At 49.3% G+C, this 14,191-nt stretch overlaps 1 protein-coding gene across 1 annotated transcript; it reads right to left on the reverse strand.

Annotated features, from left to right (window-relative positions):
- Positions 1–8,540: 8,540 nt before the first annotated feature.
- MED8 (mediator complex subunit 8) lies at positions 8,541–13,883 on the reverse strand. Its single transcript, XM_065880650.1, has 7 exons — positions 13,878–13,883; positions 12,517–12,635; positions 11,157–11,301; positions 10,332–10,472; positions 10,058–10,139; positions 9,447–9,695; positions 8,541–8,605 (listed from the first exon to the last, which is right to left on the reverse strand). The coding sequence occupies exons 1-7, from the start codon at positions 13,881–13,883 to the stop codon at positions 8,541–8,543; spliced, it is 807 nt and encodes a 268-aa protein (XP_065736722.1).
- Between the last annotated feature and the right edge of the window lie 308 nt (positions 13,884–14,191).

Raw genomic sequence — 14,191 nt, forward strand, 5'->3', positions numbered from 1 at the left:
TCAGAGGCACAGGTGTGACAGAGTGAGGGCCTAACCTAGAGCAACGGAGTGAGAAGGAAGAAGAGGGGATAGAGCAGAGAGAGGACCCAGAACTGACAGCAAGGTTGGCACGCTGGATAATGCAGGTGGAGCAGGATGGAGGAAGTGAATGCAGTTTGGGACATCCGGAGTTTGAGGAAGGATGGCACATTCCCCAGGCAATCTGAAACACAGTACTATAAGCTTAGGAGAAAGGACGGGGTTCGGGGGGAAAAAATATCTGCGGATTGTCTGTAGAGATGAAACCACACAAAGTGGACTGTAGTAGCTGTAGGTCTGGTCGTATACAGATACTGTCCCATCCCCCTGCTTTCATCTCCTTTAAGGAATTCCTGTCCTGCTCCACTGGCCTTTTAATCATGGTGTTCTCTCCACTTCCCCCAATGCTCCTAATGGTACAGAATCCAAGCAGCAACAATCAGAGTTCTTTCATGGGATGAGCTATATGTGGTAGAGTGGAGAAACGCAGAGACAGAGAGCCTAGGTGACACTGGAGCCCCTGACTCACCTGGAGCTGGTCACCCTTCAACTCCACATCCGCATAACCCAAATCCAGTTGGGTCTCTCCCTCTCTCTCTCTCTCTCTCTCTCTCTCTCTCTTTTTCAGTTAAGCTAGTTTAATTGTAATATGTTGCAATCAAATATACCATGTGATAAAAATGAGATTGCTCAGGAGAGAGTAGGAGAAGACTAGTATTAGCATTTCAGTGCTAACTATATGCCTGGAGGCCTTTGTGTGCTTTTCTAAGAAGCTTGGACTTTATCCTGTAGAAAATTAAGAGCTATTTAAAGGTTTAAATTGAATCTTAAATATGCTCGGTGGAAGGTACCTTTCTGAGGTTGGTGCTATAATCCCATTTTACAGAGGTAGAGATTGAGGTTCTTGGAAGTGAAGTAATTTGCCTAAGGTCACACAATGGATAAGTGTCCAGGTCAGGTATAATTTAAGAATGGTCAAGTGTACAGGGGAGGAGGTGGTAAAGACTTTACAGAAGTAGGTGCCACTGGGAGGATGAATTGTTCACTAGGTGAACAGGGGTTTGGAGCAGGAAAAAAAGAGGGCAGACATACTAAGGAGAGGGCAGAGCATGTGTTAGGTATGGAGGTGTGAGACAGCACCTGACCTGCAGGTGTTGCCGATAGCTTAGAGTACAGTGGCAAGAACCAGGACGTTGCCATGGCAAAACAAGGCCTAAAGCACTGGTGGTGAGTGTGAGGAAGAGGCAAGCATGGAGTTCTGGTTTGTGATGCCCAGTGAATCGCACAGCCACCCGTGAAGACCTGAGCCCGGATTGAGTAAGCACAGACAGAGGAGAGAACACATCCCAGCTGCACAGAGAGACCTCTGAGTGGTGAAGGGCCTCCTTTAGAGATGGGATGTAGGCAGACTGTGGAACTGAGTCTTCAGCTGGTGTGGACAGGGAGCAGACACAGTTTAGAAGGGAGGAAAAGGAACACTGCCAGTGAGGGAGCTTGTCATCTGATCTCAAATCAAAATCACACAATTTAAGAGATCAAACTGGGCTTTAATAGAAGAGTGTAGGTGACAACTAAGTGCGAGAAAGTTCACACAACTAGATTTGAAAATGACTTATCACATCAGGCAAACCAATATAAAAATGTTCCAGTGCCTGTTCTGCACATTGTGGGGGATGAAACGTGCCCAGAGGGTCTCTCCTGACACGTGAGCATAGCTGTATGCACAGATGAGCTGCAGAGGGAAGAAGAGTTACCTCCTCATAGAGGGACTGGTCAATCATTGATTTAAGCAATAACTACTGACAGCAGACTTCTAGACACTACCCTGAAGACAGTTAATATTTGAGCTTCTACTATTGCCAGGCACACTATTCTAAGCACTTTGTATATACTAATGTATTTAAACTTCACAGCATCCCCCAAAATAAGGAAACTGAGGCACAGAGAGGTAAATCAACTTGCCTAAGGCCACACAGCTAGTCGGTGGCACGGCTAGAATTTGAACCCAGGCAGTCTGGCACTAGAAACTGCTCTTTTAACCAAAATGCTACATTATACTCTCTCTCCAAAGTCAACCTAATAATAATAATGATAGCAGCAACTACACTTAACGTGCTTATGACGGTCCAGATGCCATAGGACGCCAGGCATGCACATTCCTTGCCAAAGATCATATGGCTCCCAGACAGAAGAACTGGATTCAAACCTTGGCACTTCAGGGTGCTTGAACCTGGGGGACAATAAAGAGCAGCAGGAGCTAGAATAAGTCTGCACAAGGCACAAATGTGGAGCGGAAAATAGGAGGTTGTTGACCTTACCTGGTGGGAGTGGCACTGGGTTGTAGACAGACTGGGTTGTTGGAAAGCTTCACAGAGGAGTGACTCATGAGCTGAATTTTGAAAGATAAGATTGAGTAGTCATCACAGAATGACGGGGCAACATGTTCCATGCAGAGGGAACAGTGGGACTAAAGGAATGGGGTCTGTTACATTCAGGAAACTTCAAGCAGTTTGAAGTGGGTGTCAGGACAGTACAGAAAATAAGTCAGAAGTCAGGGGCTGGATCACACAGAATCCTACTTGCCTTTCCAGGAAATCTGAGCTGTTTTTCAAACTTCCACTGAAGTAAATGTGAAAAAAAAAAGGAAGAAGAAATATCCCCAGAGAATCTAACGGCTAATTATGAAGCCCTTCAGACTAGTAGGAATTCTTTGAAGTCTATTTTCTCCTACTGCATGCATGGTAATTCTGCATTCTGTTTAAATTATTTACCCTCGAGTAAAATGGGCATTCTAGGATGATTTTTTTAAAAAATATTTATTTATTTAGGCTGCTCCGGGTCTTAGCTGCGGCACGTGGGATCTTCGTTGCGGCATGCAGACTTCTTAGTTGTGGCATGCGGACTCTTAGTTGTGGCATGCATGTGGGATCAAGCTCCCCGACCAGGGATCGAACCCGGGCCCCCTGCATTGGGAGTGTGGAGTCTTACCCACTGGACTACCAGGGAAGTCCCTCTAGGATGATTTTTATCCTGCGACTTTCAGTATGCCTAGCACACTGCCCCTACCAACCTGCCAGGTATGTGGACTCCAGTTTGAGAAACATGGGAAGGAAACTATCAAAAGGATTTTAATCAAGGGAGTAATGTGATCAGACCTGCAGTTTAGATAGATGTATCTGGCAGCCATATGGAAGATGAGTTGGAGTGGGTAAGACTGGATACAGGGAGTCTGAACAATACTTTTAGGGTGAGAGGCCCAGGGCCTAAACTGCAGGGCAGGATCCTGGGGAGACAGAATTGACAGGATTTAGTATCTGATTGAGTTGGGGGGGGGGTGTTTAGGATGGCTTCCATAGACCTGGCTTAGGTCACACCTAGGATGTTAGAAAAAAAACAGGTTTGAAGGGAAAGATGATTGGATTTAGACATTCAGAACCTGAGGTACTTGTGGATCATATGGGCAGAGATACCCAATAGGCATCTGCAAGTCAGCAAAGAGGCTGGGCTGAAAATAAAACCTGTTTGAGTTATGTACATAAAGGTGGTGGTCACAAGGAGAGCAGGCAGAATAAGAAAAGAGGGTTAAGGACAGAGTACTGGAGAATAACAACATTCAAGAAGCAGGCATAGGGGGACTTCCCTGGTGGCACAGTGGTTGAGACCATGCACTCCCAATGCTGGGAGGCCCGGGTTCCATCCCTGGTCAGGGAACTAGATCCCACATGCATGCCGCAACTAAGAGTCTGCATGCCACAACTAAGGAGCCCGCCTGCCGCAACTAATACCCAGCGCAACCGAATAAATAAATGCTTTTTTTTAAAAAAAGGAAGCAGGCAGAGGGACAAAAGGCCAAGAACTGCAGAGAAGGAATGGCCAGAGAGGTGGGAGCCGGTGAATGGCAAGAGGTGAAAAGTTAATGGCCAGCACTGTTAAACACCATGGAGATAAGTAAGAAATATAAGGACTGAAAAAAGTCTGGATTTAGCCATCAGGTCAGCAGTGATCTGAGACAGGGTAGTTCCCGAGGAAGGGTGGAAGCGGGGCTAAACAGCGAATGGGAGGTGTGCAAGAAAATGGTAGGCTCTGTATTTCACGAGCGTGGCTGTGAGTCAGTGAGTGGGGACATGGGCTCAAGAAGGACTAACATGGAAGGATACTAACCAAGGCCATGAAAATGGGTGCAGCCCAGAGAAATTAGTACAAAAAAAGAAATAAGGATGCTCTACATTTGGGGTGTGGGCCAGAGAAGATGAAGAATCAAAATGACCATAAACTAGGGAAATTCGGGTGAGGGCCAGGGAAGGCAGTGGAATGGCCGAGGGAAAGCGGGAAGGGGAGTAGCCTAGGGCTCCTTGGATTTGATTTAGTAAGGAAGGGTATCAGAACATGGAAAAGTATAATTTACTGCTTTTATGGGGGAGTTTCTCTGGTACATATATCTTGCCCAGGGGAGAGAGGGGGCTCCCTGAGTGGGAAGGTGACTTCTGGCATTCAGTGCATTTATCTCTGCGGTAACTTACTACCTCTTTGATGAATTTTCACTAGTGAAAGCTAGAAAACAATTTTAGGGAAGTGATCTAGAGGGATGTGGGTATTTTAAGCTGCAGGTGACAGGGAACTTTAGGAACAGTTTGGAGGGGTTCAAGGGATTGGTGGGCCGATCTAGGAAAAACCTAGCCTATAATAACACAGTCATGCAATGAGGAATATGAAAAATGCCAGGGATAAACAGGCTGGAGAATCATTGCCAGAGACTTTAAAGCTAGGAAGGATCACTGGGAGCACCTAGGCAAGAAAACCGAGGCCTATAGGGAAGTCAGGGGCCTTGTCCATGATGTACTTGGGGAAGCTGCCATGTCCAAGTGATAGGCGACATCTTGAGAACGTGTGAACTCATCAAGAGATGACAACAGGGCTTCCCTGGTGGCGCAGTGGTTGAGAGTTCGCCTGCTGGTGCAGGGGACACGGGTTCGTGTCCCGGTCCAGGAGGATCCCACATGCCACGGAGCGGCTGGGCCTGTGAGCCATGGCCGCTGAGCCTGCGCATCCGGAGCCTGTGCTCCGCAATGGGAGAGGCCACGACAGGGAGAGGCCCACGTAGCGCAAAAAAAAAAAAACAGAGATGACAACAGAGATCCAGGAGCTGCCTCAGAGACGCACAGGAGCTCAAGAGCAAAAGAGAGATAAGTTATAGGGAAGAAAAGAGGAAGTTTGTCCTTTGGGACAAAACACATGTTGAAGCAACGGATGCTATGGCCCTGTCAGATGGATTGGAGTTCACCTTCTGTTCCAGTTAGAAAGCCCCATCTGCAGGGTGGCAAACCCCTTCCAAGTGTTAGCCCCTGTGCGTTCAAAGCTGACGGGCCAGAGCCACATCACGCCTCCATAGGTTGGTACAGTGAACCCTCCGGACTGAACCAGAGAGGGACCACAGCCCCCAACCCTACTCCTGGTCCATCGCTAAACTTCAATAGGCTAGCCCCCCAAATCTGGAACAGATGGAAGAAAATGTACACCCCTTGGTAGTTTCTCTGAACAGTAATCAGGAGTTGACCTAGGGTGGGCATTTGGAAGGATTCCGCCTCCGTCCTGCCTGGTGCTGGGATCAGCTCACACGGCTCCTGTGTCCACAGGGCACAGAGAATACATTGTCCATAAGGAGGATTATTCTGTACAAGAAGCTCAGACAAAGGGAGAGGTTGTTCCCAGCTGCCTGGGGGAGGTGAGAAGGGGGTGGGAAAGGGACCAGCCTTGCACTGGGGCATTCCTGCAGAGCTCAGCTTCTTCCCTTCAACAGCAGGACAGGAGGTGGGCACTACACCCGCTACAGCTCAGTCCTAATGGCAGGACTGATAATGGAGTTAGAAGGAGCACTTAGCTAGAACAACCTATCTACCTTGGCTGTTTCCCAAGAAAATGCAAGGTGAAGTTAGGTGACCTAGCTAGGTAGGGCAGCAACAGACACCAGGAGGGGAAGAGAACAGGGTGACTGGGGCAATCAGCAAAAGGGACATTCAGCAGTGACTGAGTCCCAGCCTCAGGGCAGAGCTGGAGAGGGAGTGGTCCTAGCAATGGGTGTCGTGGGAACACTGATGCATCCACCTTCAGCAGGATGACCTCTGTGCTACAGAATATTGAAGTTTCACAGCTGCTGCTTCTTTCTCCATCCCAGACACACACCTGGGAGACGATGGCCTAATCTCATTCTCCCGGGGCCCCAAGAGTAGGAGAAAACACAAGCCCTAGGCCAAACAGAGCCATCAGAAACTGAGCAACACTACCAGAGTGGAGCAAGAGGGCCATCTTTTGCAAATCTGAAATCTGAGCAAGGGAGTAGGTCAATGTCCTCTTCTTGAAAGGAAACTCTGTATTCCCTCCTTTGGGGATGAGTGTGTTAGGGATGGGAGATACTCTCCATTGAGGCATTTACTGGGCTGTATGGGCCCCAAAGTTGGCAATGCTACATAGGTTTGTGCACTCCAGAGGATCTGGGGTTGAGGGGTTGGGAATGAGAGCACGTGCTCCCGGAGTGAATATAAAGACATGAGTGCCTGCGGAGTAAGGACTGTTGGTTTAAGGGCACAAGATGCAGGTGGGGTCCTGCATATGTCCCTGCTGGCGCAGGAGGACATTTCCACTCTGGGAGGACAAGGAATCCATTTCAGATGGTACTTTGGGAATGACGTCGATATTAGCCTGGGACAACAAAGAAACTTGGGGTGGTTTCAATAGGTCCAAAAAGTTTTCAAGAAACTTTCAATAGGAAGGAATCTTTTGGTAGAATAAAGGACAGCAGTCACCAAAAGATGCTCCAGGGGTTTTAGAGAAGCACACCTTGAACTCTATCCAATATGACAGTTAGCTCTGACATTTCCAGTGTGAAGGGAAGAGAAGATAAGGAACATCTGAGTGGGCTGATAGACCAGTAAGGGAGCACTGTTGAAGTGGGGGACAGGTCTGACACTGCCTCAGAGCTGATGGCAGGACTTTCCGTGCTCTTGTGTACTATGATCAGTGAGCTGTGTGAATACCATTTCTTGTCTTGATGGAACAGGAATGGATGTAACATCTGCAACCACTTTTCCAGCCCTTTGCTGCCACAGCCTGGCAGAATTCTGCCTGGCACTGAACAAATGCCAAAGTACTAATGTGTGACAGGAGAGAACAGAAAAAAGGCAGCTGGAAGGTGTGAGAAGGGCCTCCTATTACCTCTCAGGACATTTAGATCAAAGCTAAGAAAACTTTTTATTGGAAAACAAATTAGAATTGCCTTGCAGCAACCTTGCAAGTCTCTGACATGTAGTCTCCAATCCCTACGTAGCTGTCTCAATTTATCTGTCAGATTGACCCTGATACAGTGGCCATCAACTTAAATAACTTTATTCAGAGAAACCCTTTGGTCCACTTCTGCTGACTCAACCCCTGCCCTAGCTCACAACAGAGAGCTAAGCAAGGCAGCTTAAGCTGGAGACCCAAGCCCACTCTGCTCTCAGCTTTATAAAAGCAGGCAAAAGTACTGGCGGCTGCCACCTCCCGCCATCCACCTGGCCCTTATTGGAACCACAGGCTCAGTGTACTGGAGAAAAACCATCCTGGCTGGAGCCCAGGAACCAGGCAAATTATGAGGATAACTCAACCATGATGAAAGATGGTGTGAGGTGCAATTCCCCTCTCCCTCTAAAATAAGAAAAAAAGAGTCTGGGGAACAAGGGACTTTTTCATCTGCTAAGAAAAACCCTTTCTCACATAGTCCTGCCTGGTAGAACCACTTCCTGAAGAAGCCCCCATATACCGGGCCTTCAGCATCTTCCTTCGTGTGTGAGGTGTAGGGTAAAGGATAGGGTACTTTGTGACTATTTCCCAGATAAGAGCTGAACTGGCTTCTCAGAGGATGGAGAATAGAGCAGGCCTGAGCTTCTCCAGAGCCACAAGTGGACGGTCTGTCTCAGACCAGAAGCCTCGTCACCTGCAGCTTGGAGAGATGGCCAGGATGGAATCTGGGCAGGAAGGCCTGCGGAGACAGTAGGCCTCTAAGGACACAGAGGCTGTCACCGTTTCTGGCAGCACGAAATAAGCACAGGCTTTCAAATAGCGCTGAGCGGTCCATGATCTTGTGTCCATCAGCTCACCACAGACATGAAGCAGTATCAGATCAGGATAAGTTCTGGATCGAGGACTGAAGAGGGGGCAGTGGGGAGAAGTGGCTGTAGAAACTCTCATTTATTGAATACGCATTATTTCATAGACTGTGCCAAGTGTTTTACATTCATTTTCCCATTTTAATCCTCACAACAACCCTTTGAGGTAGGTATTATCACCATTTATAAACAAGAAAACCGGCTCAGAAAAATTTGGTCACTTGCCCAAAGTCACACAGCTAGTCGGCAGTGGAGATGGGATCTGTCTGTGGCTGAAAGCCCGTATTCTTTTTATTATACCCATCTAGGTCAGCTTTGGGCAAAAGGCAGCTTCACTGCCGAACTCTGCAAAGAGCACCTGGGAGTGGAGGTTGTCGGCCACACTCACCGCTGGTAGGGATGCATGGAAGCCGACTTGATGTTGGTTTTTATTCCACTTGGCATTTTCCCTAAAAGGAACATGAAGAAAGACACCTGAAGCACAGTAAGATGTTCATGGTAAATCAGAAATGTGGTCCCTCGGGTTCCCTTCTGCACCTCCGCTATCATCTCAGAATCTCTGTGGCATCTGACCCTGGACGGCAAGGCTCAGAGGTATGGCTCTTCGTCCAGCCCTCTCCCTGAAGGTGTCTAGGAGGAGGAATAGTGGGAGGGGTTGGAACACACCTGGCTCCTGCTCACTCCCTCCTAGAAAAAGAGAACTAAATCTGTGGGGCCCCCATTTAATGTCACAGGTAAAAGAGTGCTACGTTCTCTCTTATTTTAATTGTCCCTTTGTCTAGACAGCTTGGAAGAAAATACCTCTTCTAGCTGCTTGCATCTGAACTCTGCCAGGCTGTTCTTATAATTACTAAAAGCGAGCAGGAGAGACAGGATACGGAGAAAGGACTACACGCAGCACCGGGAAACTTGCCTGCTTGTCCATTCCCAACACACCTACCCAATGGTCCTAATGAAGGTCTGACCATTCATTTTTCTGCCTAAGACAAGACAGTGAGAACACACCTAATACCCGGAGTTAAAGGGGACAGAAGGGTAGTTGAGACCGAGGTCTGAGATGGGGTGGGAGGCGAGAGCAGTTTCTGCTTGTCAAAGTTCTTCCTCATTGTCTGGTACCTATTAAGGGTCTCAAATGAGACTTTTACTCCAAAAGTTTTTTTTCTGGGTCACAGTCCAAGGGAGAAAAGGAGAATTATCTCCAGCTCTGGGGACGCTGGGGCCCCAGATAACCCAGCTTATTCCCACTTCCCTGCTCAAGGTCTGCCACCATGCCAATCCCTGTCACCTTACCTGGTTGACCTGCTTGGGCCATCTGCACCCCACTGAGCATTGGCTGCTGCTGACTCGGAGCTCCTGCCATCTGCACCTGCTGTAATCCTGAGGCTCCTGCGAGGATTGTCCCAGCTCCTGGCTGGCCCGGCTGGCCAGGACCACTGCTGCCTGAAGGCCTCCAATTAGACAGCCCCTTCCCAAAGGCAACAGCTGCCACTAACGCATTGGTGTCTGCTGGGTTAAAGGTCTGCTTGTTCGGCCGGAGACCTGAAGAAAAAGTAAGTGGGGACCCCGAGGTATGCCTCTGGCCCTGGACCGAACCTAGCAGCAGGAAGACCAGTATGGGTGCCAGGGCTTGGAGTTCTGACTTCAGCAGAATCTAGGCTCCCTGGCAGCCCAGAGGAAGAGCCAGAGGACCCCCATGACTACTCAGAATACTCCCTTCTCTCTTTGCCCATTTCCTCCACCTGCTCCAGGGCTGGCCAGAAATACAGAAGGCTAACAGAATGGACGCATACCTTTCCCTAAGCAGCACATCCTTTCGTCCTCACTTCACCACTACCAACACCACCCTTCCTACTGATCTTATCCCTCTTTCCTCCTCCGTTTTGCCACCAATCCCTCCATACCTCCACTCTCCGCTTCTCGTTCCTCTTTGCTGATTTTCTCCAGAAGGTTTGAGCACATTTTATTCAAGCTCTGGATCTGCTTCTGCAACACACATAAATTTGTGCAGAGATTAGGGCAAGCAAGAAATGATTACGGGGACGTTTCTTCCTTGGGCTATTCCAGGGGCAACTGAGGGGTAACCAGCTGTGCATCCCTACCATACAGAGGTGGTAGTGCCCAGCTTCTCATGATAAAATTCGGGGTTGGGGGAGCAGGGCAGTGACTCAGTCCAACCTGAGCTGCATCAGCACCAATGCGGGCAGCATCCGTTGTCAGCTGCTTCTCTTGCTCTTCTACCTCAGGGTCAGGCTTGGTTCTCAGATGGTCAGGGACCACCTCATGGCTAAAAACAGGTACCCGTCCTTCAGTCTGCCTCTGTAACACACAGATTTTATCGATCCTACTGTGCACTCCAAGAAGATTCAATCTGGCCTGATATATACATAGTTCCTTCCACAGGCAAAGAGTGCATTTTCAGGGAAAACACAACCTGAGACTAACAATATCTGGCTTCCTAAGACACCATCCCCCTCACTCCATCCTTCAGTTCTGTCTGCTCACTCCCCTATCTCTACCAGACCTAAGGATAAACCTCTTTCTGCCACATTTAAATCAAAGATTGAAAGAGAAAATGTCAGGGACTTCCCTGGTGGTCCAAAGGTTAAGACTCCGTGCTTTCACTGCAGGGAGCACGGGTTGGATCCCTGGTCAGGGAACTAAGATCCCACATGCCATGCAGCACAGCCAAAAAACAACAACGACAACAAAACCAAAAAAAAAAAAGAAAAAGTCACAAAAGAACATACTTTCTGCTCAAGACAGGTGTTGAAGGAAAAAGGTCTTTGTCTTGGTGACATATGCCTCAGATTAATTCAGTTTGGGAATGGCTCTCCCAACTCCAGAAGGACAAAAAGCAAAGCCTCCAAAATGCAGCCCTCGCTTCTTACTGCCACACACTACTGCAGATTCAGAACTTCTAGAATAGCCAACCAACCACTGTGCCCTCAGTCCTCATCTAAGAACTTAATTTCCCAAGTTGCACCCCTCTCCTCCTCTTACCATGAGATCTTCATCTCGGTCTGGGGACAACACCAGAGGGATGATGACCTGGTTACGGAACAGTGGTGTCTTTTCATGCTTCAAGACCTTGTTCAGAGTGTTCAACTGTCCAGAGAGCAAGGCAAAGCTGTCCAGGACAGATGGCCTGGTGGTGGAAAGAAGGTGTCAGAATCTTCCCAGTAAAGGAGCCTCAAAGGGGTCCTTCAGACTAGGAATACCCAGACTCACCCTCAAAACACTCATAGCCCTATGGCTGGCCAGGAACTAGCCTGGCTCACAGGGATTATGGGGTTAAGAAAGAGGGACACACTTTCAGTTTCTGATACAGATGGAGAGGAAAAGCAGGTCATTATAGCAGGCCCCCCTTATCTGCAGTTTCACTTTCCGAGGTTTCATCTACCCGTGGTCAACCACAGTCCAAAAATATTAAATGGCAAATTCCAGAAAAAAACAATCCATAAGTTTTAAACTGGGTGCTGTTCTGAGCAGTGTGACGAAATCTTGCTTCATCCTGCTCTGTCCCACCCAGGACGTTAATCACCACTTTGTCCAGCATATCCATGCTGTATACACTACCCACCCCATTATTATAGAAAAAAAACACAGTATATACAGTATAGGTTTCAGTACTATCACAGTTTCAGGCATCCACAGAGGGTCTTAGAACTTATCCCCCACAGATGAGGGGGACTACTATATTTGAATGGGGGTGAGGACAATGGCAAAATAGGAACCATGGCTACACTATTATCACTAAAACTTCAGAAACTGGGTAAAAGTCTCCTTTCTGGCCTAAAAATAGTATCCACACTTCCAGAGTAGATTGGACCTAAAAGACTCAGCAACAGCCATGGCAAGAGATCCAGTATGAATACTGTAGTGGGAAGACCCACTGCGGGAGGACCTCCTCCCAGAGAAGTCAAATGATGAGAATCAAAAGCTAGTGAGAGGGGCTTCCCTGGTGGCGCAGTGGTTGAGAGTCCGCCTGCGGATGCAGGGTACGCGGGTTCGTGCCCCGGTCCGGGAAGATCCCACGTGCCGCAGAGAGGCTGGGTCCGTGAGCCATGGCCGCTGAGCCTGCGCGTCCGGAGCCTGTGCTCCGCAACGGGAGAGGCCACAACAGTGAGAGGCCCGTGTACCGCCAAAAAAAAAAGCTAGTGAGAACCTGGGCTGGGAAACTGGGCATTTCTCTACTTCCTTACCATGGGGGCCCAAAGCCAACTTCAGTGTTAAATGTTGGGAAACCCAACTCTCTCTAAATCAAGAGATGTTTGCAAACTGATAAATGGTTACGTCACTGGAGATGTCCTATCCAGCAGGTGGCATGGAGCCCTCCCCAGCTTGCCCTGACAACCCTTACCAGGTCAGCCGGTCATATTCATTCTCCAATTTGTAAATGAAATTCCCCAGCGAATTCTTCAGATCAGCCACTTGACTCAGCAGTGCATCTAATGATGCCTCAAGCTGCTTCTCCTCCCTCTGCACCAATAGGAATAGGTTGGTTACTCAGATGAGTGTGAGGATGACACATACAGAGGAAGGCTGAAAAGCCAGGATGACAGTGTGCGACACCAGTCCAGTGACACAGGATCTCATTGGCGTAGTGAGAGCCAGGTTGTTTACTTTCTTTGGTATTAGGGTTACAGACAGCGTCAACCCTTAGACCTTTACACCCATTCATCTGACCTCAATTCCTCCTACCTACTGATTCCTTTCTCTCATTGCTCCTAATCCAGGCCTAGTTTTTCTCTGTATTAGGTACACTCTATTCTCTCCCACTGAGTAATTTTCACTAGACCTAATGCCTGGGGTTTATTATCTTTTGGGCACCTCTGCAGCATACATACTCTGACTTCCTCTGTCCTAAAACCTGCCGGTGAGTGTAGCCGTTCTTGCCCATGATACAATCTCTGGAAAATCTACCTACACATGAAGGCTCTTCTGAATACCTGCCACTGCCACCGCCACCACCGCTGCCATCCCCACCTTCATTTGCCCTCAGTCTTTGCTCCTTCAACCTCCTCCTTGCTAAATTAATCTGCACTCATTTTATCTCTGTGCCAATATTCCTGTGCCCCTTTCACAAGCTTAGTCAACCTATAAAAACTTACGGAGAGGCTACCAGCTGCAAGAAACTAAGTGACAAATGAAAAACGGGCACAGACTAGGAAGAATGAAGCAAAACTGTCTTAGCAAATTGCCAACGTGCAGGACAGGAGCCTTGATCCTGGGTTCCACCCACGGCCTCAGATTACATTAGTCTGGCTTTTTGGCCACCGCGGTCCCATAATTCCTTCCACCCTCGGGCTTCTCTCCAATTACAGATTACCTGTTCTGTCGGCATCCGACAACGGCCATCCAACAGCCTAGGCCGGGGCCTGAGCCGATCCACCACTTTCTTGAGCCGTCTTCCTTGGACTGCACCTCAACCTTCCCAAATTACAACCTGATCCTTTCCCACACCCTAGCAAGTCAGTGCTGCCTTCTCCCTCCCGACTTAACCGCAGTCTGTCTCCCGTCAGCCGGGCTCCACCCCCATCTCTCATCTGCGCCGCTCCCTCGCCAGTGGGCCTCTGCCCCATCGTGCGTCCCCTTATTCGACGATCAAGGGCTCTACCCCCTCCTCTCAGCCCCAACTCCTCACTCCCTCCTCCGCCAGCCCACTCTCGGTACCGATACCCGAAGCTAGCTAGCGGTCACTAGCGCCAACCTGGCCCTCACCTGCATTGCGGTAACAGGGTCAGTGTCAAAGACTTCCTCTTCCGTTTCCCAAGTCAGCCAATCAGAAAGCTCAGGACTCGGCCCTCCCCCTCACTTCCTGTCCCGCTGGTCGCCAGGCCGCCGGGTCAGGGGTCACGAGCGGAGCAGCTTCTCTGGCCCGGGCCGGCGCGGGAGGGCTGTGTGATGGCCTCGGAGCGCCCGGAGCCGGAGGTGAGGGGCGGGCGGGCGCAGCGCTGGGTCCCGAGATCCGAGGGGGAGGGTCCGGCGGCCGGGCGCGGCCGTGGCCTCCTCCGGGTCCGGAGCCGCCGGGTCAG

The sequence above is a fragment of the Phocoena phocoena genome, chromosome 1, assembly GCF_963924675.1.
Source record: "Phocoena phocoena chromosome 1, mPhoPho1.1, whole genome shotgun sequence".
Lineage (NCBI taxonomy): Eukaryota > Metazoa > Chordata > Mammalia > Artiodactyla > Phocoenidae > Phocoena > Phocoena phocoena.

What these genes read in the sequence shown, in the direction of transcription:
- MED8 (XM_065880650.1), bottom strand. An exon ending in ACCGAGATGAAGATCTCATG is followed by an intron (nt 10,473 to 11,156) that starts GTAAGAGGAGGA and finishes TGTGTGTTACAG; the next exon opens with AGGCAGACTGAAGGACGGGT. An exon ending in ACGAGAAGCGGAGAGTGGAG is followed by an intron (nt 9,696 to 10,057) that starts GTATGGAGGGAT and finishes CTTTTTCTTCAG; the next exon opens with GTCTCCGGCCGAACAAGCAG.